The sequence below is a fragment of the Balaenoptera physalus genome (genome assembly GCF_965194825.1).
Source record: "Balaenoptera physalus genome assembly, chromosome: 1".
In the NCBI taxonomy this organism is placed as follows: domain Eukaryota; kingdom Metazoa; phylum Chordata; class Mammalia; order Artiodactyla; family Balaenopteridae; genus Balaenoptera; species Balaenoptera physalus.
The window spans coordinates 195,633,636-195,659,219 of NC_138882.1; the positions used below are offsets into that span (position 1 = coordinate 195,633,636).

General features: G+C 57.4%; 1 protein-coding gene across 15 annotated transcripts; it reads left to right on the forward strand.

Moving 5' to 3' along the window:
- SLC35E2B (solute carrier family 35 member E2B) lies at window positions 1–25,041 on the forward strand. 15 transcript variants are annotated; one of them, XM_082418034.1, is made up of 10 exons: window positions 2,896–3,170; window positions 5,566–5,803; window positions 8,429–8,625; window positions 13,662–14,064; window positions 14,152–14,287; window positions 14,494–14,621; window positions 16,257–16,377; window positions 17,773–17,826; window positions 18,120–18,192; window positions 21,000–25,041. In XM_082418034.1, the coding sequence occupies exons 4-10, from the start codon at window positions 13,743–13,745 to the stop codon at window positions 21,567–21,569; spliced, it is 1,404 nt and encodes a 467-aa protein (XP_082274160.1). In that variant the 5' UTR covers window positions 2,896–3,170; window positions 5,566–5,803; window positions 8,429–8,625; window positions 13,662–13,742; the 3' UTR covers window positions 21,570–25,041. The 15 variants fall into 15 exon arrangements, with proteins under 15 accessions (XP_082274156.1, XP_082274155.1, XP_082274157.1 ...); XM_082418029.1 differs by lacking the exons at window positions 2,896–3,170; window positions 5,566–5,803 and adding an exon at window positions 718–2,669; XM_082418022.1 differs by lacking the exon at window positions 8,429–8,625.
- The last annotated feature ends 543 nt before the right edge of the window (window positions 25,042–25,584 follow it).

Consider the following 25,584-nt stretch of genomic DNA (forward strand, 5'->3'; position numbering starts at 1 on the left):
GGCTTTCTCTAGTTGCAGCGAGCGGGGGCTACTCTTCATTGGGGTGCGCGGGCTTCTCATTGCAGTGGCTTCTCTTGTTGCGAAGCATGGGCTCTAGGCGCGCAGGCTTCAGTAGCTGTGACTCGCGGGCTCTAGAGCGCAGGCTCAGTAGCTGTGGTGCACGGGCTTAGTTGCTCCGCGGCATGTGGGATCTTCCCGGACCAGGGTTTGAACCCATGTCCCCTGCATTGGAAGGTGGATTCTTAACCACTGTGCCACCAGGGAAGCCGTGCTATAAAGTTTTTGATACTTTTTATACATTTCCTTTTGAAATTACTTGACTACAAGTAACTCACTGATCACCACAAGTAACTCACTGCACTGCAGCTCACGGCCCCAGCCCCGCCTGTGCGCGCCCAGGGGTGGGCAGACACCACTGTTAATTAACTGACTGACCCTCTGGCCAAGATCTAAAGGAGAAATGTTATTAATTTTAAAATAATGTGAAGAGGGACTTCCCTAGTGGTGCAGTGGTTAAGAATCTGCCTGCCAATGCAGGGGACGTGGGTTCGAGCCCTGGTCCGGGAAGATCCCACATGCCGCGGAGCAACTAAGCCCGTGCACCACAACTACTGAGCCTGCACTCTAGAGCCCGTGAGCCACAACTGCTGAAGCCCACGCACAAGAGAAGCCACTGCAATGAGAAGCCCGCGCACCACAACGAAGAGTAGCCCCTGCTCGCCGCAACTAGAGAAAGCCTGCGCGCAGCAACGAAGACCCAACGCAGCCAAAAATTAAAAAAATATAATAATAATAAAAATAAAAAATAAAATTATTAAAATAATGTGAAGAAAAATATGTGAAAGTTTGACCAAAAAGTAGGCTTTAAGAGCCCATTAGCTGTACCCTTGCTCCTGAAAATATCGCCTCACACCAGTTAGAATGGGCATCATCAGAAAATCTACAAACACCAAATGCTGGAGAGGGTGTGGAGAAAAGGGAATCCTCTTGCACTGTTGATGGGAATGTAAATTGATACAGCCACTATTGAGAACAGTATGGAGGTTCCTTAAAAAACTAAAAATAAAATTACCATATGACCCAGCAATCCCACTCCCGGGCATATACCTAGAAAAAACCATAATTCAAAAAGACACATGCACCCCAATGTTCATTGCAGCACTATTTACAATAGTCAGGTCATGGAAGCAACCTAAATGCCCATCGACAGACGAATGGATAAAGAAGATGTGGTACATATATACAATGGAATATTACTCAGCCATAAAAAGGAATGAAATTGGGTCACTTGCTGGGACGTGGATGGATCTAGAGACTGTCATACAGAGTGAAGTAAGTCAGAAAGAGAAAAACAAATATCGTATATTAACGCATATATGTGGAACCTAGAAAAATGGTACAGATGAACCGGTTTGCAGGGCAGAAATTGAGACAGAGATGTGGAGAACAAACATATGGACACCAAGGGGGGAAAGGGGCGGGGGGTGGTGTGATGAGTTGGGAGGTTGGGATTGACATATATACACTAATATGTATAAAATGGATAACTAATAAGATCCTGCTCTATAAAAAAATTAAATTAAATTAAAAAATTAAAAATTAAAAATAAAATAAGCTACAAGGACATATTGCACAACACAGGGAATATAGGCTATATTTTATAGGAACTATAAATGGAGCATAACCTTTAAAAATTGTGAATCATTATATTGCACACCTGTAACATATGATATTGCACACCAACTATTCTTCAATTTAAAAAAGAAAACAATTAACACTAACATTCTGAGATTTCCTCTCTCCCGATAATTAAATCACCACAGAAAGACAGAGAGGTAATATGTGAATCTGTAGTTGAAAGAGAAGCAGGAAGAGATACATATACAAAAAAACCCAAAAAAGAGCCCATTAGCTGTACCCTTGCTCCTGAAAATTATGTTAAAAAGTAAGCGGGGAGGAGAACCGGTCTGGGCAGGTGCCCCGCTGCAGGATGATCACACCTGCAGCCCGCCGCTCACCTGGGCCGAGGTCACGCCCCCAGGCAGAGCTCCCCACAGCTTGGCCAATCAGCGCCCTCGCCAGGAGCGTGGCCTCGGGTTCCAGGTACCCCTAGAGCTCCTCCGATGCTAGGATGCTGGGAAGACAGACACTCCCTCTGTCTTTCCTCTTCTAAAGGAGGCGTGTTGAGGCTGGAATTTCTGTCCCTTGAAACGAAAACTCGGAGGGTGGCCCCTGAGGGGCTTATAGGTCCACGAACTGGTCGCCCCTCCTGGGCCGCGGTGGTACGGCCCGGAAGGTACCAAGGGGAGGACGGCGGGGGTCGCCGTCTGGGCTAAAGTGGTACGCCAGAGGATACCGCGAGGGGGCGCCATCGCCCCCCATCTGGGCGGAGGTGGTACAGCCCGGAAGGTGCCAAGGGGGAAAACCGCGAGGGGCGCCAGCCGAGGTGGTACGGCCCGGAAGGTACCAAGGCTGCGGGGGTCGCCTTCGCCCCACCCCCGACTGGGCTGAAGTGGAACGGCCCGGAGAGTGCCAAGGGGATGACCACGGGGATCGCCCAGCAGCACCATCCCCGACTGGGCTGAGGTGGTACGGCCCGAAGGGTGCCAAGGGGCTGACCATGGGGGTCGCCGTCACCCAGGATAACCACCCCCGCCTGGGCTGAAGTGGTACGGCCAAGAGGGTGCCAAGGGGACAACAGCGGGGGGAATCTCCTAGCAGCGCGGCCCCTCCACCGGCTCAGCAGCGGCGGCCGAGAAGCCCAGACGCTCAGGACACTGCGGAACGAGTCCGCGGGACAGCGGGGAGGTGTGGCGGCCTTCTGGCGCGTCACCTCCAGCTCATGGCTTCCGGGGCCGGTAGTGGCACTTCCGCCCCGCTTCGCCCCGCCCCCGTCCCCGCCCCACCGCCCGCAGGGACCGGGGTGGGGGTGGGGGTGGGGGTGTCTGTTTGGGGCCCGCCCACCGGGCCCGACCCGCAGGATTTCGCGCGGGGAGCCGCCGTCGCCGGGACGTGGGCGGGTCGCCGTGTGGAGGCGGGGGCGGCGGGGCCCCGGGTGACCGCGTCCTCCGACCCGGCGCGCGGAAACCCCGCCCGGATGCGGCTGCGGGGCCCGGTGCACGTCCTCGAGGCTGCGGGGCCCGCGCGGCGTCTGGCCCGGGGGCTTCTCGGTGGGTGAAGCGCAGAATTAAGCTGGCGGGGTGGGTCGCCTGCGGGGATCGCCCTTTGCGTCTGGGCCGAAGTCCCCCCCACCAGCCGCCTCCCTTCCCCGGCCCTCGGACCCTCTGCGGGAGCGGCCGCTGGGCCACCCCAGGGCCTTGGCACGCGCGCGCCCCGGCGTCCGACGCCGCCGAGGGGCACCGTCCCTCGCGCCTTCACGACCGGTCCGCTCCTTCAGCGACGACCACATGGAGTTCCCGCCCCGCCTCGCAGGCGTCCGCTCGGATCCCAGGCCTCCACGGCCGGCGCCGAGTTCCCGTCCCGGGTCCGCACGGCGCCTGAGGCGGGGCGGCGGGGCACGGGTGTGGCGGGGCTTGGGGGTCTCCGGAACGGGTGGGGGGAGCCGCGCCCGTGTCGTGGGGGTGGGCTGTCAGAGGCGGGAGGGGCGACATAGGGTCGGGGGTCCTTGCGTTTTAGCCCCCCCCCCCACCGATGCACCCCCGAGGTGGGCATGGCCTCGGAGCGGCAGGTGCAACCGCTTCCGAAAGAACCGGGTAAAGATGCTCCGTCCAATCCGGAACCAAAGGGCGCGATCGCCCGCAAATTCATTGCAGTTGGTGTCTTTCTACGCAGGATTTTAGAAAACTGGAAATTATATAATAACTAACATCCTGCCGGGCGCTGGTCCTAGCGGACTGTTACTTTGTAAATTGGGGTGGGAAAGTCCCAGTCAGGCCCAGAGCTAAGCCCTCACTGTAGTCCTCCGGTGACTTTCCTGTAGCAGGTTTTACGGGGCCTGTGGGGTCCGGGCAGTGCCCCCGCCCCACCGCCCCAAGCTCATCTTCTGAAGCCTTGAGGACCTTGCTCACCTACCGCTGCTGTAAAAAAAAGAGGAAAAAAAAACCAAAACTATTTAGAGGCAGACTCTTTGTTTAGTGGCTTAAAGTTCTTTGTTTTTCAGTAGAGTGCAATGTACTTTACCAAAAATCTTTAAACTTGTAAGTAACATTGTAAAGCAGAATAAAACAATATTAAACAGCATGAAAAGGAACATTAAGGGAGGGAATAGGAAAGTTTTTACATTAAAGAAGTCCACTTTATTTTTACAGTTTTTTTTTTAATTGAAGTACAGTTGATTTACAATGTTGTGTTAGTTTCTGGTGTACAGCACAGTGATTCAGTTATACATATACACACACATTCTTTTTCAGATTCTTTTCCATTCCATTACAGGTTATTACAAGATATTGATTGTAGTTCCCTGTGCTATATACAGGTCCTTGTTGTTAAGAAATCCATTTTCAGTGCACATAAATTAGAAAATGAAGAGGAGCCAAAACGCAAAAAAAAATTTGGAGGACCTGAGATTCGGCTCCCAGAGCTGACCACAGTTGGTAACTTCGCCTGTGTTCTTCTGAACCATTTGTACTTTTTAAACGGGAACATACTGTGCAGAGGGCTTGTAACTCTGCTCTCACTTAATCTATGACAAATCTATTTTTGTCAAAACTTGCAGGGCTACAGTGTCCCAGTCTGTGACAGGGTTTGTTACAGATTTCTTATCTGACACTTCGCTAGTGTCAGCTTCTCAGTCTTAAAAACAAAGCTTTTGAACATCCTTGTATGTACAGTCTTGGGCCTTTGTTGGATTATTTCTTTAGGATAAATCCCTAGAGGTGGAATTTCTGAATTAGTGTATAAAATCTGTAGACTTTCAATACATCTTATCTAAACTGCCCTGCTGACAATTTGAACCAACCTAGATTTCCTCACCAGGCATTTGAGAACATCTTGAGTTGTTTGTTGGAGAACAGGGACTCTTGACCTCAGGCTGACAGGCCCTAGAATTTAAGGGTCTGCAGAATTGGATGGGAAAGTTGACATCTTTATTTTCACTAACCTCCACGCAAACTTCCCTTCGGTGGCGAATGTGCCATGGTGGTCCTGGCCCCCCCTGCCGTTTCAGAGCCAGGCACCCTCCCCGCGGTCGTGAGGGCTGGCGGAGGCTGGGCTATTCAACTGTGGGAGGGGACTCAGCGCCTGCACGTGACAGAGGTGTCACAGGTGTGCTTCTCGCTATGTGTCGCTGACCTGGTTTCCTTTCAGTCCCACGTGTGCACCTTCTTCTGAGGACAGCTCTGGGCAGGAGTAAAGTTAAGAGTCAACCCTGGCCTCGTGAGCCCCCTACTCCGTGCCGGGTGGAAAAGGCTACGTTTCAGTTCTTGTTAGTTGTGCTATAATCTGAGAGGGTGATAAATCAGACCTTTGTCACCAGGGGCCTGGGTGGGGAGCAGTGCCCCACAAGCCCTGCGTTCAGCCCGGTCTGCCCTGTTTCCAGGCCGACCTGGAAGGTGGGGTCAGTTTTTCGTTGTCGGATTGGGGCCGCTGACCTTCGGTCTTTCGCAGGATGAGAATTGCTTCTCGTGGAGGCACCTTGAGTCACGGGGGCTGAGAAAGTAGAATGGGCGGTGGAAACACGAGCCGGAGCTGGGGAGGGCAGCTGGGGTCTCGGCAGGGCTGGGTGAGCCGGACCTGCTGGGCTCTGGGCCGCTGAGCCCCGGCTGCTCCCGGCCTCCACGTGCGATGCCCAGCACAGCCGCGTGGGGCTTCTGCTCAGGATCGGCACTGTGGCCGGTGACCAGTGGTAAGTGCTGCTGTCACGTGCTCGCCCACCAGCCGGGCAGAGAGGACCTGGCCGGCCGTCAGCCGCGGCTATTGCCGGGCGTTTCGCGTCCTCACTCCTGGGCCAAGTCCACAGCACACGTTCATTCTCCGACGGGCGGACGGTCGCGCTTCCCAGCCGTCGTGATGGGCAGTCCGGCTCTGGACGCTCTCGCAGGACTTCTCTGGGGGAACCTCGAGATAGGAAGTGCTGATGTGTAGCGTGCGCAGGTGCGTAGCTCGCAAGAGGCTGCCACACCATTTCCGCAAGTGCTCATACCAGCCGCCCCGTAGCCGTGTCTGGGGGCCTCTGGATCCACACCTTCCAGCAGCTCTGGGTGTTGTTAGACCTGATGGTTTTTGGCAGTGGGGGTGGGTGGTGTGTCCAGCTCCCTGACCGCTGGTGAGGTTGACCCCCGTGGTCGGACGTGACCCTGCCTCCCCGCGTTCTCACCCTCTGTAGCCCCTCCCCTCGAGGCCGGCCTTCTAATGAGCGCCGAACAGCAAACCAGCAAACGAGAAGGGGACGAGGTTACAAAAAGACTCGGGCCTCCTCGGGCGCTTTCTCTCAGCCGCCAGCTCGTTCCAATGCAGGCCAGGTGCCCACTGCGGGCGGCCCCGCGGAGGGGTCTTCCCCCAACAGCTGGCCGGGACCTGCGCGTGTGGGCTTGGAAGCAGGCGCCCCGGCCTTCGGGTGAGGCCTCGGCCATCGTGATGGCCAACTGCCCAGCACAGCTGCTGCCAGAGTCCCAACCACAGAAGTTTGCGGGGTCGTAGGTGTGTCGTTGCTCTGCACTGCCCGGTGTGCGGTGCCGCGTCACACGGCGCTGGACAGCTGATACGCATCCTCTCTCGTGCTTATCGGCCGTTTGGAAACGCTCTCCCGCGCTGGTGTTTTTGCCCACATTTCCTATTAAGTTGTAGGAATTCGTTCCCTCTCCTTTGTCACGTCATAACTGTCTCCTCCAGGTTGTCGCTTTGTTATTTAGTGTGTTAATGTTACAGTACGTTATAGTGCGTTTTGATGGCACAAAAGCTCTTAGTTTAGCCAACATAGTCTGTTTTATTTATATTTTCTTTTATGGAGATTGCTTTTGGGGATTGGTTTAAGATACTCTTTTCCAGGAATTCGCTGGCGGTCCAGTGGTCAGGACTCGGCACTTTCACTGCTGGGGCCCGGGTTCAATCCCTGGTCGGGGAACTAAGATCCTGCAAGCTGTGTGGTGCGGCCAGAAAAAAAAAAAGACACTCTTTTCCTATACCAGGATCAGGAAGATATTCTCTTACATTCTCCTCTAAACGTGAGGGTTCACACAGCTGCGTTTCACAGCCGGGCTGCCCAGGCTCAAGCCCTGAACTGTGGCCAGAGGCCGTTTCCCCACTTCATGTGTCTCACACGGGTGACAGCGTCCCTCCACAAGGGTTGCTGTGAAGATTCATTGAGTTAATATGTGTGAAATGCTCGGTCAGACCCTACCTGGTTCCTAGGAAGTGCTCTGTGGATGTTGCTAATTGTTCTTATTTGTCTAGAATTGTGAGATCAGGGTCCAGTTTCTTTTCTCTGGTGTGGATAACGGCCATCCTAGTATCAGCGACAGTGGCCTCCCTTCTCCAATGAGCCACAACCCCGCTCTGTCTTGGATCAGAATTCTGCTTGTGCGGAGTCTCTGGGCCTCCGTTCCAATTTGTTTACTTGTTTCTGTGCCGATACAGCACGTGACCTGGAATCCTCCTATCTGGATAGGCGCCTCCCCTTTCTCCTCCTTCTTCAAGGAAGTTTCCTGTCTTCTCCCCTTTGTACCTCCGTCGAGTGCCCTTTGTAATTAACACGTACCTTGTAGGGATACACTTTGAGACTAAATATTCTGTTATTTCTAAACTTTCACCCAGCCTGAGTCGATTGTTAGTGTGATCATGGGCATGGTCGCCAAATGGAGATTTTCTAATTGCATCAGTCATCTGACTTTGTACCAGAAGGAAGAGCTTTCTCCTTTCCCCGTTTAGTGATCATGGTGGATGCGTGGCTTCTAACCCTTTGCTATTATTTACTTTCTCTCTCAAACTGCATCCCTCATGCTGGCCCCTGTGTCCTTCTGATGAGTCCCTGTCGCCCTAGGAGCCCTCCCTCTCCTTCTGGCTCAGCTCCTGCCCCAGCCCTGGAATCAGCCGTTCCTCCAAGGAGGCTGGTTCGGCCCAGCAGAGAATGAGGCTTAGGAGCCGGCTGTGCTGCTGGGGGCGTCCCTGCCTCCAGGCCTCCCGGGGCGGGGGGGGGGGCAGCGGCGTGCACAGGCGTCCTGCGGCCCCGCCTGCCCCTGCGGCCACCCCTCCTTCCGCGCAGCGCACACCCTTGTCTGCCCCACCTCGAGCTCCCACCCAGACTCCGCGAAGCCGCCCCGGGCCCAGCGCCTGCCCGGGGGGTGTCGTCTGGCGCCTGCGTGTGTTCTCAGCGCCGCCGGCACGGTTCCTGGCTGGCTTCCTGTCCTCCGCTCTTCAGTGGGATGATGTCACTCACCCGAGTTGTGGTTTGGTCTGGGTAGTTCTGTCTGTATTGCACGTTAGAGATTTTTGGGTTTAGAGATGTTATTGATTTGATCATTTTTGGTTCCAGAGGGTGTGAACGTTGAAAAGGTGCGTGGCGTTGGCAGGGTCTGTGCCTTGTGGATGCTGTAATGATCCGCAGCCCCTGGCCTGGTGCTCAGCCTCTGCCGTCCATCCTCCTCTCGGCTTTCGACACCTGCATTTTCTCACCGTCAGACCTGCACTTGTGGCAGGGAAACTGCAGCGGTGCCGGGTTCAGCGCCTCAGGTCAGGGAGACATGGTGTCTCTGTCTCATTCCTGGTGGTTCCCACTTTGGTGGCTCCATGGAGGGGCGTCCACTCGTTTCTCGGGGGGGTAAAGTTGTGATTGACCCTGGTCACCAGTTAACACCTTGCAGGGAAATAGTCGGAGGACACCGTAGTTTCATTCAGCAGTGGGACGTTTCCTCTCTAGACTTGCCATTTTTTCATCCCGCTGATTTATTCCTGACAGTTTCTTCGTCTTTTTGTCTGCACGACTGCATCCTGTCCATCTGTCCCTCCTGGAGCAGCCAGGAGGCTGCTCCTCCCCCACTGGCAGCCTGCCGGCCAGGTGGTCTCTGATCTTTGATCCTCACCTGTCCTCAGGCTGAGTCGTGGAAGCTTTTCTCCAGGGCGCCTTGCCTCTCCTTCTGGTGGCCGGGCCGTGGCTGGGGCCTCTTTGGCCCTTGTGGGCTGTGTCCAGAAGCAGGACCCCAGGTCACCTTGGTGGCTGCATCCTTGATGCCCGCCACCTCGAGCCCCCTGTGTGCTTCTGGGGGGTCTTCGGAGCCTCCACATCAAGTCCTGTCCTGAGTCGGATCTTCTTGGGAGCCCGGGGCCCCTGGTGAGATTTCCACTTCTGCCACCCTGGTCTTGATCCCCAGGGACCCTGTTCTGGTGACTTTTAAAGCAGCACGTCCTGCTTGCCGGTGGGCACTCGGCTCCCCCTGCCCCGTCTCCTGCCTTGGCTCAGCTCCCATGGCACTGAAGGGTGACTAGAAGCTCGGGGCTGCTCAGCTGCTTTCTCTGTCAAGGCCTCTCCTTGGGGCCCTGATTTCTGTCTTCAAGGTCTATCCTGTGCCTGTTGAATTCCCCAGAGAAGGGTCTTCTGGCGTCCGGCCTGGAGGGCCACCCGCCCGGGTCTCTGCTTTCCCTGCCGCCTCGGCCTCCATCACAGCCCAGGGGCCTCGTTCCCTGCCTGGTCTCGGCTGCTTCTCTGTAGTGGCCGCTCCTTATTCCAGCCCCCCAGCCCCACCCCCGGAGCCTCTGGAGGAGCCCTCCAGGCCTCAGACCCCCATCGCCTGACAAAGCAAAAGCAAGCAAACAACTAGGAATCCTGGTATGACTTAGTGAGTCTTGTCAAGAAGGAACAAGACAGGACCGTCCATTCCGAAGTTGATTTCATTTGTTTGTTTGTTTGTTTTGGGGCTGGGCCACGTGGCTTGTGGGATCTTAGTTCCCCGACCAGGGATTGAACCCCGGGCCACTGCAGTGAAAGTGCCAAGTCCCAACCACTGGACCGCCAGGGAATTCCCGTGATTTCATTTTTTAAGACATTCAAAGCCCTTGTTCTGACTCCAGAGGCATTTGGACTCCTTCCAGAAGCTACACACACGGAGGTTGCCGACCCCTTCTGCTGCACGTGAAAGCGGGGGGTTTGCCTGTCCCTTGGCTGTCGCGTCCTCGGTCACCAGGCTGGGTGGGCTGCTTGTGGGGTGTCGATGGTCAGGAAGAGGTCACGCGCTGGAGGGAGGCTGAGCATCCGTCCTGGGCTCCCTGGGCACTGCTCTGGACGCAGTGGACAGTAGTGCTGGTCTGTGACGGAGCGCCTGCTGCCTTCCAGTCCGGAACCTGCGGCAGGACACAGAAAGCTCCTGGCGCCACGTGAGACCAGGTCACCAAGGGCAGCCGGTCAGGGAGGCTCTGGTCTGAACAGGCATCTGTCTCCCCAGGTGCTGGCTGGCTCTTTTTCACGTATAAATCCTCAGCTTTCGGAACAGCCTAGCAAACAGCGCGATGCCTGCCACGCTTGCCCGCTTGCGTCCCCCGTCCCAGGCCCACCCACCCCCAGCTTGAGTTCCCAGTTCTTTGCTCTTAACAGCACTTTTTGTGCTTTTATTTCTAATGACACGTCGTGTCTGGACACACCTAAGTGCTGCTGGTGGCGCTGTGTCATGTGTCTCCTTCCGCGACTCGGCCTCAGCACTTCCGATGGCTGTAAGGTTTGCCCGTCGCCCGTGTGTGGCTTCCCTCTGCCCGCTGGGGGCGTCCGTCCCCACCCGCTGCCGTCTGCGTCCCTGTCGACAGGTGCGAAGGTTCTGTTTGGCTTTTGTTTTGCTGCTGGCAAAAAAGTGCCGCGTTGACCCCATCTGACGGACGCTCTGTCCCCATGCCACCCCGGCCATGGGCTCTGCTGACTCTTTCTTACGTTGTTCCCTGTCACTTGGCGGTGACTCCTGAAAGGTCCCATCCCCACTGTTACGGTCTGAATCTCTTTGCATCTGTGCTGCCACCTGCTTTCGGCCTGGGACAGTCGGAGGCGCTGGAGCCTCGTGTGCTGGTTGGGCGGGGGTGTGTGTGATGGATTCGGCTTCTTCAGAGGCTTCCAACACCCTCCACCCTCGGGGCAGACGGGGCAGAACCTCCAGGGCGGGTGAGAGTACAGCCCAGCACGATGACCTCGGGGGTCGTGGGTGCCCCCTGGGCGGAGACCCAGCAGAAACGCGAGGAACGACCCGCACAGGACGGACGTGGCGGACGGCCCGGGGCCCGGTGTGGTCAGCAGTGGGGATGAGTCCCTTGTGGCTTGTTCATCCAGTGAAATACTGCACCGTCACCAGGTGAGCGGCGGCTGTGGAACTGCACGGACCCGTCTTTGTTTCAAAGCAGCTTCTTGTTGAGGAAGGAGAGCGGGCGCCCCGGGCCTCGGGACTCGGCGGCGGAGCTCCGGCGTCCGGCTGGAGCTCCTTGAGCTGCAGAGAAGGAGGCGGAGGCCCGGCTGGTGGTGCTGCCTGGGAAGCTGTGAGTTTCCCAGACGGAAACCGAGTGGAGAGCGTGGGGGGGAAGCGCCTGCACCTTGCCTCCAGCCTCGTTTTGTGCCGAGAGAGAGGAAAGGCGATGGGACCCTCCCCGGGGGCTTCTGGAGCATCACCTCACAAACAGGTTCGGTTTTGGAGCCTCAGTGGCGGCGGCGGGGCTTGTGTGACAAACCCCGGGTCAGGGTCCCTGAAGAGAGGGGCCTGGCGCCGTCGGTGGGCCTGACGGGGGCTCCCTTGAGAGGCAGAGCCCCCGCGGCCAGTGGGAGCTGTGTCCTGGGGGGGCCCGGCTGCAGGGCTGGGCATCCAGATGGGGTCAGCCAGGGGCCCGGGGGTGGGGCGCCATCTCTCTGCTCTCGGGGACCCCGAGCCACACACGGGCTTTGTTCCTGTGTTTTCCGTCCGTCCGCAGCTGGGCCGCTGTTCCCAGCTGGGGGGCAGCACGGGCTCCCCACACCCCCGCTGGGCCACGGCCGGTCCAGCCCACGGAGGTACAGCTCCCAGCAGGGTGTGGCCCAGAGAGGACGGCGGGACCGGGCTGGGAAGAGGAAGGGGGACAGGGCGTTAGCGGAGATCTGGCCCCGTCAGCGCCCGGAGGGCTCAAAGGGCTCGTGTGTATTGCGGGGGCAGTGGGGGCCCACGGGAGGGCCACGTGCATCCGTCGTGGTCTGGGGTGCGTTTGGGGAGCTGCCCTGGTGTCCCGAGGGTCGGGGTGCATGTCAGGCCTGGGGGCCCCCTGGGAGCTGGTGCTGCTGAGCTTGTGGGGTGACCGACAGCACTGGGTGGACACAGGGAGCCGGGGGGCAGCTCAGCCGGGAGCCTGGCTTCAGGTGCGGTCGGGGAGTCACAAGTCCGTCTGGGTCACGCATGCCTGGAAGTTAAGTTAAAGCACGATGGGCGCCCCCCGAATGTCAGCATCGGAGGGACAAGGACGTAGGCAGCCAGCTTGGCTGCCTAGAGGCGGGGGCAGGGGGCTGGGAACTCCGGTTTGGTGTCACTGGGGAGGAGTGGCCAGGGCTCCTGAGCTGGGCAGGTGGTCGTCACTGGGACGCTGCTTAAAGCCAGAACTGGGACTTCCCCGGCGGTCCAGTGGTTAGGACTCGGCGCTTTCACCACCAAGGGCACGGGTTCAATCCCTGGTCGGGGAACTAAGATCTCACAAGCTGTGCAGTGTGGCCAAAAAAATAAATTAAAAAAAAAGAAGGGCCAGAACTTGAAGCACTCACCCACCAGCAAACGGGGGACACTGGGTTGGACTTTGCCTGTGATCTTAGGGAGTGAGGGGTCTCTCTTGAGAAGTCGTGGCCGCAGGCCTGAGCGCCAAGCAGGTGTGGGTCTGCTGAGGGAGCAGCACCCTCTCCTGGGCACCCGCTGAGGTGGTCCCCACGCCCGCTCCAAGGCCCGCCCTCAAGCCCAGGAGGAGGTCCCCCGGCCCAGGATCTGCGCACGCGGACAGCCCCCTCGAGCCAGCGGCAGCTGACCCGCTGAGAGGCTGAGGGTTGTACCGTCAGGGCTTGGGTGATGAACGGTTAGACCGTGAAAGAGACGATGCAAAGAAGGAATCGAAAGTTGAGAGAAACGGGCCAGTTTGAAACGGTAGCAAATAGAACGCGAAGAACGCAGGGCTTGGAACTCGAAACCCGATGGAGGGACAGAAACTCAGAGTCTCTGACGGGGCAGGTCAACCCTCCCACAAAGGACACCTCAAAACACTGGATGAAATATTAAGAAGTCGGGTGAGGGCGTGGGAGAGCCAGCCTGGTGGGAAGAGCTCGGGGCGAGGGGGCCCCTTCCTCGGCGGCTCTGGTTGGTCCCAGGGTGGGTGGGAAGGTGCGGAGCACTTGTGACAACTTCCGGGGTGGGGGCGGAGACCCCAGGCCTCAGCCGAGCTGCGGGAGGGCAGCCTGGAGGATCAGCTCGAGGCTGGGCCGGCCGCTTGGGGGGTGCGGGGCGCCCCGGGGGTGGGGCGGGGCTGGAAGAGGCGGGGGTTGGCAGGTACTGTAGAAGGAGTTCGGGCCGGGATTGGCTGGAGGGTCAGGTGTGTGGGGAGGGAACGGAGGCCGGTAAAGGCTTTGGTCTCAGAAATTTATTGGAAAAGAAGTCCGAACCGTCGGGGCGCCCGCTCCTTTGGGGCTGGAAACAAGGCCAGGACCCCGAGTTTGCGTCTTGAAGTTACTCTAAGTGGGTGATTAAACTCGGCAGGACCTTAGCCGCTCACGCAACGCCGTCCTTTCCTTCCCACTCCAGCCCGCGCCCCGCCCAGTGCCGCCCACATGGCCGCTGCCTCCGTCCCCGCGTCCCTGCCCTGCGCTGCCCGCCGCCCCTGAGATGTCGGCATCCGCTAAGCCCGCGGCCCTGGCAGAGCTGGCTCCGGGCCCCGGTGAGAAGCCGGGGGGACGGCCGCTCCTGGCCTGGGGCCCCGTGTTCGGCCACCGGAGTGAGAAGATCGCGTTTGGCCAGAGCGAAGGTGGCCCCGACGAGCAGGTGCTCACGGTCACCGTCACCGAGACGACTGTCATCGAGGCGGACCTGGGCGTGTGGGGTGCCCGCGCCCTCATCTACCTCACACTCTGGTTCTTCTTCAGCTTCTGCACCCTGTTTCTCAACAAGTACATCCTGTCCCTGCTGGAAGGGGAGCCCAGCATGCTAGGTACCCCGGCGGGCGCTGGCGGTGGGATGGAGCTCCCGGCGGGGCGGAGCCCCTCTGCTTAGCTGGCACCCCCGTCTCCTCCTCCAGGGGCCGTGCAGATGCTGTCAACCACGCTCATCGGCTGTGTTAAAATATTTGTTCCCTGCTGTTTGTATCAGCACAAAACCCGGCTCTCTTACCCTCCCAACTTCATCATGACCATGTTGTTCGTGGGTCTCATGAGGTAAGCAGCTAATGTTTCTGGTTGAGGGTCTGAGTTTTTTACACGTAAAACACCTTCCCCCGCTGACTGTTACCATCAGGTAATCCTGGGAGGGAGGGGGCCGGGCGGGGGCGGGGCAGACGTGCGCACCCTCTGGGCTCCTACCAGGTCTGCCCCGTGGCTGCAGATGCGCCAACTCATCCCTGTGACGCTGTTGACTGTCTTAGGTTTGCAACAGTGGTCTTGGGTCTGGTCAGCCTGAAAAATGTGGCGGTGTCCTTTGCGGAGACGGTGAAGAGCTCGGCCCCCATCTTCACTGTGATCCTGTCCCGGACCGTCCTGGGGGTGCACAACGGTGAGCAGCCCCCAGCGCCCGGGCCTGCCAGCTCCTCCGGGGGCCGCTCCCACCCACGTCACCCCGGAGCTCCGCTCCCTCCGCTCCCCTCCTGGTCGTCTCTTAGCCTCAGAGGCCGGGGATGGTAGGAGCTGGGTGAGGGGTGACAGGCAGGTAACCTCGGTGCCATTGCCCGTCCCAGGAATCTGCCAGGCACCCTGGCCCCTCCTGCGCACCCCCTCCTGCCCTCCACTGTGGCTCCCCGAAGCTCAGCAGAGGGGACTTGTTACAAATCTCCGACCTGGGCTGCGGGCACGCGCTGCCAGCTGCACGCACGTCCCTGACTTTCCCGCCAACCGTTTAGAGAGTGTGGTTCCGTGAAGACAAGCGGAGTGCAGACTCGTGGACGTGACACGTCGTGTTTGACCCCGGGGGTGGGGGTCGCTCACAGAGGGAGACACGTGTTCGCTTCAACTGGGAAAATGACACAAAGGTAAAACAAGGCGGCACCTGCCTCAGGGAGAGAGGAGGATGAGGACGGACAGGGCGCAGCCGGGCTTCTCGCAGACGTGCCCTTGGAGCCGCACAAACGCGTAGGTGACGGTAAAACAGAATCGAGTCAAAGTGTAAAAGCAATTCCTGAGATCGTACTCGGCAGGAAACAGCCTGACTGCACATCAAGCTGAACCACGCAGAAGGGATTTATCTCAAGGGCCTTAAGAACGTCACACTTTGGGTTCCAGCTGTGGCGGATACGTGTGTAGAAAACCAGCTGTCTTGCTGAGAACAGTTAGGAAATCTTGATAAAATTTAGCAAAAAGAAGTCTGTTGGGGAGGCGTTGGAGAATGAGGACGGTGCCAGGACTTGAGGGACCCCAAGGTTTGGGGTCCCCAGAGGAGTGACCCCCTGTGGGGCACCCCCGGCAGAGCCCCGAGTCCACGAAGGCGCCTGCCCCCTGGACGGCCTCCCAGCCGTGGCCCCTGTGTGAGGTCCGCCATCCAGCAGAGGCCTCCTCCCATGCCGACGCTCTCGGCCTCAGGCCACATGGGCCTGTGGGTTTGCTGTGTGGACAGCGCTGTCCTCGGCGGGGGCGGGGGCTACGGTCATCTGAGGGCTGCACCTCTGCTCCTTTTTGCGGAACACAAGAGGCTTGTCCCCTCGTCTGCTTTGAATTTCAAGATAAATGAAATGCAGTGTCTGAAATCAAAGCAGAGGTACCACATGAGGCTGGATGCCCTGTGTGCAAAATGACGTGATTTTCTGTTGCACCGAATGGACTTAGCCTTACCTTCACGTCAAGGCTGTTGGTTAGATTTCAGAACGAAGGCAGGAGCGCTGGACACCCTGAGGGTCTGGGGCCTCCCTCCTCTCCCAGCCTTCCCTGGAGACCACCCTTCACCCTACTCGTTTTGCAGATGAGGCTTCGGGGTCGGGGGGTGGGGTGCAGGGAGCAGGGCTTGGAGCTGGTGGCTCTGGCTGTCGTGTCCCTGGCGCCTGGCTCTGGAGCGGGTGACGGGAGGCATGTGCTATATTTTCCCTCCAGCGAGAAGACTCGAACAAAGTCAGCGTGCAGAGCACTCCTGGGGCGGGGCGGGGGGTAGCCCGGCCCACTGCGAGGCACTGCAGCCCGGCCCCTGTGTGCTGTCGCTCCGCAGGGCTGCTGGTCAACCTCTCGCTCATCCCTGTCATGGGCGGCCTGGCGCTGTGCACGGCCACCGAGATGAGCTTCAACTTCTTGGGGTTTTCGGCCGCCTTGTCCACCAACATCATGGACTGGTGAGTCTGAGGGGCGCGTCCCGTGCCGCGTGGGGTTCCGTGTCCCACGGGAGGGGGGACGGGTGTCACACCCCAGTGGCGGCTGAGCCGTCTCGCTGGCACCTGTGCACAGCCTGCTCTCAGCGTCACTGCTTCTGAGAGAAGAGAGGCAAGAGGAGCAACACGGTATCCGAGGGTTTCTTGTTGCCATTACTTCCGAAGAAAAACAGGCCCGTCTGGAGGCTTTGAAGAATACAGCTGAGTACAAATGAAAAATCGCCTTTCATTTCATTTCTCACACTTTGCTGTGTTTCCTTCAGCCTTTCCCAGAAACACAGTCCAGCTCACGTCATAGTTTGCATCTCGCCTGTTAACTCCGAGCGCAGGATGGTCTCCAGAAGCCTCCTCGCTCACCTGCAGACGCTCCAGACCTCATGACTTAAATCTGCAGGAAACATCTTCACACGAGTCTCCCTCTAGGTTTCTGAGTGGCCTGTGGCGTAAACCCCTAGGAGGGGCACAGGGCCTGTAAACCTCTGCAGCGGGCTCGTTGCTCTGGTTTAGGTCCCCTTGGCCAGAGCTTCTGTGCACCCGGTGTCCAGGGAGCAGTGTCGTTCTTCAGAGTGCTGGGCCCTCTGGTTCCAGGGAAGCTGGACGCTGTCTGGTCTTCCCATGGGCCACGGCGGGCCTTCCCGGCCAGCAGTGTTTTGTTTTTTTTTTTCAACTCTCCCCTTCTGCTCGGTGCTTGGAGAGCTGGCCCTACCCACCCCATCCCCGCCCTTGCACAGGCTATCTCTTTTTTTTTAATAGCTACTTTATTTATTTATTTATTTATTTATTTATTTTTAGCTGTGTTGGGTCTTTGTTTCGTGCGAGGGCTTTCTCTAGTTGCGGCAAGCGGGGGCCACTCTTTATCGTGGTGCAGGGACCACTCTTCATCGCGGTGCGCGGGCCTCTCACTATCGCGGTCCCTCCCGTTGCGGGGCACAGGCTCCAGACTTGCAGGCTCAGCAGTTGTGGCTCACGGGCCCAGTTGCTCCGTGGCATGTGGGATCTTCCCAGACCAGGGCTCGAACCCGTGTCCCCTGCATTAGCAGGCAGATTCTCAACCACTGCGCCACCAGGGAAGCCCCCCGGCCAGCAGTTTTGTCTCTGTTTTTTCCCCAGGGTCTTCCCGTGCTCACACTGTCTGTCCCGTGGCCGCTGCCGATCAGAGCTGGGTAACCTCAGGCACGTTCTCAGCCTCCGAGACCTCAGGTTACCCATCTGTGAAAGGGGCAGCTCAGCACGGCTCACAGCAGATGCCAGGGCCATCCCCAAGGAGCTACCGTGTGTCCCTGTTTCCGGAGGACGTGGCACTTCGACCGTGTGAGGTGCCATCTGACCCCTCGTAACCTCTTCTTTCCTTTGTTCTAGTTTGCAGAACGTTTTCTCCAAAAAGCTCCTCAGCGGGGACAAATATAGGTTCTCGTAAGTGTCACTGCTCCATGGAGACCAGACCACCTGGTGCCCTGACCCCTCCCGTTTCATGGTGCCTTTAAAAGAACCTTGTTGAAACTTGGGAGAAAACCCCACCTGCTTCCAACTGCCCCTTGGGCGGCTCGTTTGAGGCTGCCTGTCACCGTCCCGTGGCCGGTGGGTCGCCTGTCAGGCCCGGCCGTCCGTATCATCTGGGAGGAGATAAATAAACTGGGACACCCTGGCTCCGCGGAGGGCGAGGGCGGGGGCGAGGCGGGGAGAGGATCAGGCGCCTGTCCCCGCAGGGCCGCGGAGCTGCAGTTCTACACCAGCGCGGCAGCCGTGGCCATGCTCGTCCCGGCCTGGATCTTCTTCATGGTGAGTCCGGCGCTGGCGCCTTCCCAGGTCGGGGCGAGCCCCGGGCGCCGGGCGTGCTGAGCACGCAGAGGCCGCCACGCGCCCAGGGGGGTTGGGGAGACTGAGCGAAGCAAACCTGTGCGGGTCCTGTGTGGGTCCGGTGCCCACGGGGGCCAAGCTGCAGCCAGCGGTTCCCGGAAACTTTGCTGTGAGGGTTTTTAGGTGCGCTTTGTTGTTGTTGTTTTTTGGCCGCACCTCAGGGCTTGTGGGATCTTAGTTTCCCGACCAGGGATTGAACCCAGGCCACGGCAGTGAAAGTGCCGAGTTTTAACCACTGGACCGCCAGGGAATTCCTGCACTTGTTTTTTTTTTTTATTTGTTTGTTTATTTATTTTTGGCTGTGTTGGGTCTTTGTTGCTGCGCGCGGGCTTTCTCTAGTTGCGGCGAGCAGGGGCTACTCTTCGTTGCGGTGCGGGGGCTTCTCATTGCGGTGGCTTCTCTTGTTGCGGAGCATGGGCTCTAGGCGTGCGGGCTCAGTAGTTGCAGCATGTGGCCTCAGTAGTTGTGGCGCACGGGCTCAGTAGCTGTGGCTTGCGGGCTCTAGAGCACAGGCTCAGTAGTTGGGGCTCATGGGCTTAGTTGCTCTGCGGCATGTGGGATCTTCCCAGACCAGGGCTCGAACCCGTGTGCCCTGCATTGGCAGGCGGATTCTTAACCACTGCGCCACCAGGGAAGCCCCCCCGCACTTGTTTTTTATTACTACTGTTATTTAAAAACATCGTGACCACCGTTGAACAAGGCCCAGGGCAGAAGCTTATGAATCAGAGAGCAGTATGTCCCCCAGCCCCTCCCAGGCCCGCTCCAAGTGGAGCTGCTTCCCAGACGTGTCTGCGTGGGCACAAACACGCTCCTGTGCTCAGGCGTGTCGTGGGATCCCGTCAGTCCTACCGAAGCACAGGTGCGCGTCTACGCAGACCTCTCTTTTTAACACAAGTGGAACTGGGCTGTCCTGTCCTACGGCCGGGCTCCAGTGTGTGGCTGGACCCTGGGCTGGGGTCTGGGTGTCAGCACCGCGGGCGTCCCTCTGGCTCTGGTGCAGGACTTGCCGGTGATCGGGAGGAGCGGGAGGAGCTTCCGCTACAGCCAGGACGTGCTGCTGCTGCTGCTGGCGGACGGCGTCCTGTTCCACCTGCAGAGCGTCACGGCCTACGCCCTCATGGGGAGGATCTCCCCCGTGACCTTCAGGTAAGGACCGCACCTCCCAAGAGATGAAGTGCCTCCAGGTCACGTGCAGAGGGGAACGCTTGCCATCTGGACGTTTTATAAGAGGTGTTCGTGGTTGTGGAATCACAAATGTAGCGATCGCTGTGGTCACGGGTCGTATTTACTCGGCCGCTCTGTATTGGTGCTGTTTGAAACGTGAACAGGAAAGTCTGGGAAGCAGATCTTTAGGGGAATCCGCCCTGGGATTCTGTGCAGAAGCAGAAACCCTTGGAGTCGTGTGAGTGTACTTCTGCCCGAAACAGCACTGTCCGTGGAATCTCCCGGGACGACGGATTGTCCCGCTTCTGGGCCGCCCGGGGTGGGAGCCGCGGGCCACGTGTGCTCCTGAGCGCCTGCGGCGTGCCAGGTGCCACGAGGAACCAACGTCTGACATTTCTCTAACTTTAATCAGTTCACACTTGAGCAGCCACACGTGGCCGTCGGCTCCCTGCTGGTAACTTAGCACTGAGCTCAGGTCTCACAGGCTTCTTCTCTCTAAGTGGGCGGACTTAGCGAAAGCGTGATTTGACACCGGAGCCTTTTCAGTAACAAATAGAAAGGAATCGGCCGAGGTTGCCAGCAGGCCTGGAAATCCATGCAGTGATGTCAGCGGGTCTGCCCGTCACGTTGTCGTAGAGGCCAACGGGCCTTTGTCCTTTAACTTCAGAACTGTCACTGGAGAGCGGAATTGTACCCAGAAGTGATGGCAGCAGGTGCGTCGCTGCCCTTGGGCCTCCTGGGGTGCACGTGCCCTCTGCCCGAGTCCCGGAGGGGAGCTGCCTGCAGGGCCCTCGAGGGCAGATTGATTGCTGAGGTCTCCTGAAGCTCTCGCTGTCACAGTCTGTCATACGGTCCTGTTTCCATTTAGGACCAGGAATTATATCCACATACCCCTGAAACTTTGTTTTTCAGTGATTGTTAGTGACGGTTCAAAAAAAGGCAGAAAACAGAAGACCAGTTCTTTTTATTTTATTAAAAAAAATTTTTTTGGCTGCTGTACGGGATATGGGATCTAGTTCCCCGACCAGGGATCAAACCTGGGCCCCCTGCGTTGGAAGTGCGGAGTCTTAACCACTGGGCCACGAGGACGGTCCCCAAACCAGTTCTTTTTAAAGAAAATAGCTTTAGGTAGAAAAGTACAAAAATTAAGTTTAAGTTGTCCGCGGTGGCAGCCCAGGAGACAAGCCCTGTCGTGTTCACTTTATCTTCATGAGGTCCCAGCAGTGGCGGAGCAGGGCTGTGTCACTTCCCAGATCCTCTCCCTAATGATCGGTTCTCTCAGGCGCTCTCAGAGGAACCTCCCTCGTTCTGTGGAGAGCACGCTGCAGCACTGAGGGATCAAATGTCATGATGTCTATAATTTACTTAGAAATATTTCCGTCAAACAAAGGACGAAGCAAAATAAGGCACAATGCTGAGCGTGAAGATGGGACTCGGCTTTTTGTTGGAAGTGTCGCTACTTCTCGGTGACCTTTTTCCTAGTAGGAAGGACCCCAGCACGAAAGAGTGGGGTTAGCGGCGACGCCTTCGGCCCCCGCCGACCTCCCCGCTGTCCTCTCCCGCAGTGTCGCCAGCACCGTCAAGCACGCCCTGTCCATCTGGCTCAGCGTCATCGTTTTCGGCAACAGGGTCACCAGCCTGTCAGCCGTGGGCACCGTGCTGGTGACAGCCGGAGTCCTGCTCTACAACAAGGCCAAGCAGCAGCAGCGGGAGGCCATGCAGAGCCTGGCTGCGGCCACCAGCCAGTCCCCGGACGGCAGCCCGGAGCCGCTGCTCTCCCCGGACCCCCGGCCACGCCACTGAGCCCCGCAGCCTCAGGGGCGCCGCGCACCACGCCCCTCCTCGCCAGCGGGGCACCCCCTTCGCCCCTCCCGCTCCCTGGACGGCAGGCGTGGGGCCTCCGGCTCCACGGGTCACGGTCCGGGTGTGGGAGGTGCAGGTGGGCAGCCTTTCCCGCTCTTTTCTGGGACGTTCGGTCAGAGCTGGGGGAGCTCGAATCGGGCTCCCAGATGTCAGCCCCTGGGGCGCAGACCACAGCTGCCACTGAGCCGTTGCCGAGCCACGCGAGAACCTCCTCCCGGCGGCCTCTGCGCACCCCCTGCAGCCAGGCCAGGCCCCGACTCCTCTGTGGGTGACGACCGCTGGGGACAGCTGCGAAGCCGGGGCTGCAGCCAGGTGGCAGCGGCCGCCCTCCCCGCTTGTAGCCGGCGGAGAGAACCCGCTTCCCCACGCCAGCCATCGGCGGCCACCGGAGGTACGTCCGGCTCCTCGGCCGTCAGGGAGTCTGTCCGCTGGGCTCGGGCAGGCTGCCCCACTGCCCGGACACGGAGGCCACGGCATCGGGGCACAGAGCGGAGAGGGGACAGCTGGGGTGCAGAGACCGGGGTTCCCTGCTCCTGAGGATGGAGTGTCCGGCCCCGGGCTCCCGGCCTCCCTGCCTCCCGCCCGAGGCGGAGCTGCCCGCATCAGCACCACTTAGGGAAGGTCACTCGCGGAGCGAAGGCGGCCCCACCCCTTTCCGTGCCTGCTGCGCTGAGCTTCTCGCCTCCTGAAGGTCCAGCCCTCACCTGTGGCCGGGGCGTCCCCAGAGGCCCAGACGTGGTTTCCAGCCCGAGGCTGCGGGCAGCGCCCCGCGGTGTTTGGCTCAGGGAGGGGGCTCCTGTCCCTTCTGCTCCCCTGGGTGAGAGGCAGGCTGTTCGGAGCGCCCCCGGGGAGCACGCGTCCCCACTCAGCTGGTCAGGAGCCTTGCCTTGTCTCATCAACGAGGCTTTGAGGATTTTCCCTCGTGAATGATGAGCAGGACGAGTGTGGAATATTTACAGTTTTTGTTATGCTGCGTTTAAAATGACAGTGTAGGTTTTTAAAAGGAAACACAGGCATAGGTGGCTTGTGGAACGCATCGTGTATGCCAGGTAAACCACAGTCAGACCCGCGGCCCGGGCCGGACCTCCTCCTCCAGAGCAGACAGACGGACGGCCAGGTGTTTGAGGCCTGTGGTGGGCTGAGGCTCCACCCCTCGCTTCACCCCTTGCCTCGCAGCCTGTTGGGATTTCTGATCGGGACCCTCCCACCAGGCTCGAGCTCTGGGGCTTGTCGGGTGCAGCCCTACTCGGGGCCACAGGCTGGCCACCCGGCTATCTCCAGCCAGCCTGCGGACAGAGCCACCCGAAGGCACAAATCGTTCCCTGAGTCTCAGGCAACAGTCCCAGCTGTTCGGGTCCTGGGCTCCCTGATTGCTTCTCTGGTTTTCCAGTTGGCTTCTCAACTGGAAAATATAAAATAGCCCCTCCTGGAGAGCAAATCTCTTGGAAACAAAGAGCAATAACTACATCTCATTAAGTTCTGCTAACTTTAAAAAGCTTGTAATGATGATGGATTAAAATGAGGCCTTTTAAACTACAAACAACCTTTTTACGAAGCTGACCTCCTGCTCCAGAGGACGGCGGGTCACACGCACCTTCACTGTGCAGGGGTTGCTCGTGTGACTTTCCCAGGTTTTATCCCTTTCCTCTTTTTCTGCTTCCCCCCAAAACAAAACTAAAGAGGATTCTTTGGCGGCAGCTGGGGTGGCCGGCTGGTGCATTGATCTGTGAGGACCAGAGAGAAAGCACCGTTTCCCTGGGGCTGCTGCCTCTGCGCTCAGCCTGTGGCCACTGTGCCCACGGCTGATGGTGAGCCGTGAACAGAAGGGGCACATCTGTGGTCGCCCACGGCAGACTGTCATCTGAGTGTGGTCAGGTGCCAGCCGCCTGTGTCCGAGTGTTGTTAGGGACCTGGGTCCCTGCCTCCCGTGGACGTGCCCCTCCCTCCACTCTCATCCTGTTTTGATTTTCTAGATATTAGGACCAAGAAATATTTTCCTAAATTATTAGTAAATGAGGCAATCTCTAGCAAAGCTGCTTTAGAGACTTCTCCTCATCCCGGGTGGGAGACCACAGAACACGTGCTGCAGCGGCATTCTGTCTGCATCTCCACCCCTAAGTCGTCCACATGTTGGGCGTTTCCGGGACAGCCCTGCGCCGAGAGTCAAAACCCGCAGCCTGGCAATGGCATTTGTTTAATAACCGTACAGACACGTTTTTTAATTAACTTTGTTTAGTAGTTTTTTAGGATGTTCTTTTCACTGAACCATCGCAGGCGTGCTCGTACCAGTGTTGACACTGGGTGTCGTGTGTTACATTGGGTCCATTCCTCCTGTGTCTTTGGTCGTTGTCCGTGCCTTTGTAAACAAACGCTTGAACCAGGCTTCTGAATCTGGTCATCTGCTTACTTACATTGATACTTAGAGATGTAGAGATCTCTGGCTTTCAAGGAAATTTCCACTACTGAGTGGCATAAAAAAGGCTTTTTTAAAAAAGAATTCTGATAGTCATAATTTCCTGCATATCAGCATTAAAATCATCTGCCTTGGAAAGCTGAGAATACTCTTGCACAATCCAAAATGTGTCTTTAATTTGTGAATCAAACAGTAAAAAATTGCTGCACGAGGGATATCATCCACGTGGAGCCGTGCTCGTCACCGGCCCTTGAAATACTTTCCCCAGACTGGTGGGCTTTCCCTCCTGTGCGGCACTGACTGTCCCATGGATGGTCATTTATAGATGGGCCAGAGGGGATCAGAGAAATGCAACATGTCTTTTTACATCTGTCCAGGGGCTGTGCTTCCTGATGCCTGAAAGTATTTTCACTGTTCCCCTGGGTTGGAAAAATTAAACAAGGATGTTATTACAGGTAGAAACTCTCCTCTCTTTTTGCCTTTGACCAACATTGTGCTCAGGGCTCTGTTCTTTTCCAAAACACGTACATGCCCTGGTTGGGACCTCTTTGTTTTCTTAGTTTATAAATAAGAATGTCCCAGCTCCCCTGAAGAGTCTGCCTATTTCTCTATCCCGGCTGAGGAGCCGAGAGCAGAGTCATGAGGTCGTGCTGACCATCGCTTGGCTTACTCGCCCTGCAGCTCAGGGTGCAAAACCTTCCAGTTTGCTGTCTCTGTAGTATCTCCTCCTCTTCTCCTGAGGGCTGAGATTCTGAGTTTGATGGCCACTGGCTCCATGCCTAGATGTCCAAACTGAGTTGGAAACTGTTCTAATTGGCAAAGTCTTTGGTTTTTTTTTTTGGTTTTTTTCCCCAGTTTTCATCAGAGGAAAACTGGCATTCAGCTGATGTGCTCTTTCTAGACTGCAGATGTGTGAGTAGTGTCTGCACCCGCCCAGGGCAGTGTTGTGGGCACCACGTTGCAGAGGGCCACAGTGAGAGTGACTTTCCCACACTGAAAAACTTGAAAATTATATCAGTAATTGTCTATATCAGAACCAAATTATATGTGCTTTATACCAAACAAAACTGCGGAGAACTAAAAGTACATTGTGCAAAATGTCTATAGTGTTTTGTATTTCACCTATTTCAGTATTTATGTGATTAGATGAATTCTTTCTAGAAAATGGTGGTTAAATAATTGTCACTGTTAATTCTGCTATGGTAATACATGGATGCTGTACAGTGAATCCTGTGGATGCCCCCTGGTTATTTTTGTCTAAATTAAGCCACCATGGTAGCAACTATCTAGGACTCTTGTTATGCAAAAGTAAAATAAATGTTCAGCGTGTACTTTTTCTTCCTTGTGTAACTCCCCAGCGTTCGCGCTACTGAAATGAACAAGGGTGGGTTCTTATTGCCTTCACCCCTTTTCAGCGTGAAGGGAGTAAAATGAATGGTTTTTTCCCGTCACCAAAAACTCAGGAAGCAAAACAAGCGCTTGGATATAGAAAGTAAACATTTCTTTCCGAGAAGAGAAAGAATTCCAATTCCACCGCCCTTTCTGTGCCCCAATTTCCTGTCGCATTTTTCTACATTTTCCATTTCAGGTCCAGTGAATGTGGGTATTCGTTTACCGTTCTCTTTCCTGAGGTTCTCGAGGTTGAACTGCCAGTTTTCTGTGACCACCAAGGTCCGCAGAGTAACTGGAGCCAGGGAAGAGAACTTCGTTCTAAGAGCCGCAACAGGTTAGAGGCCGCACCTCACGATGAGGGTCTTTAAAACCCTTCGCAGGAGAACCTGAGTGCACGGACTTTGAGGGCCCCCCTCCCCCGCCTTAGCACAGCTTAAAACCCCGTGGCAACCGCTCTCCCCGCCCCGGTCTGGCGGGAAGTC

What these genes read in the sequence shown, in the direction of transcription:
- SLC35E2B (XM_082418021.1), top strand. Translation starts at nt 13,058, where the DNA reads ATGGAGGGACAGAAACTCAGAGTCTCTGACGGGGCAGGTCAACCCTCC. An exon ending in TTGTTCGTGGGTCTCATGAG is followed by an intron (nt 14,288 to 14,493) that starts GTAAGCAGCTAA and finishes TGACTGTCTTAG; the next exon opens with GTTTGCAACAGTGGTCTTGG. An exon ending in TCCACCAACATCATGGACTG is followed by an intron (nt 16,378 to 17,772) that starts GTGAGTCTGAGG and finishes CCTTTGTTCTAG; the next exon opens with TTTGCAGAACGTTTTCTCCA.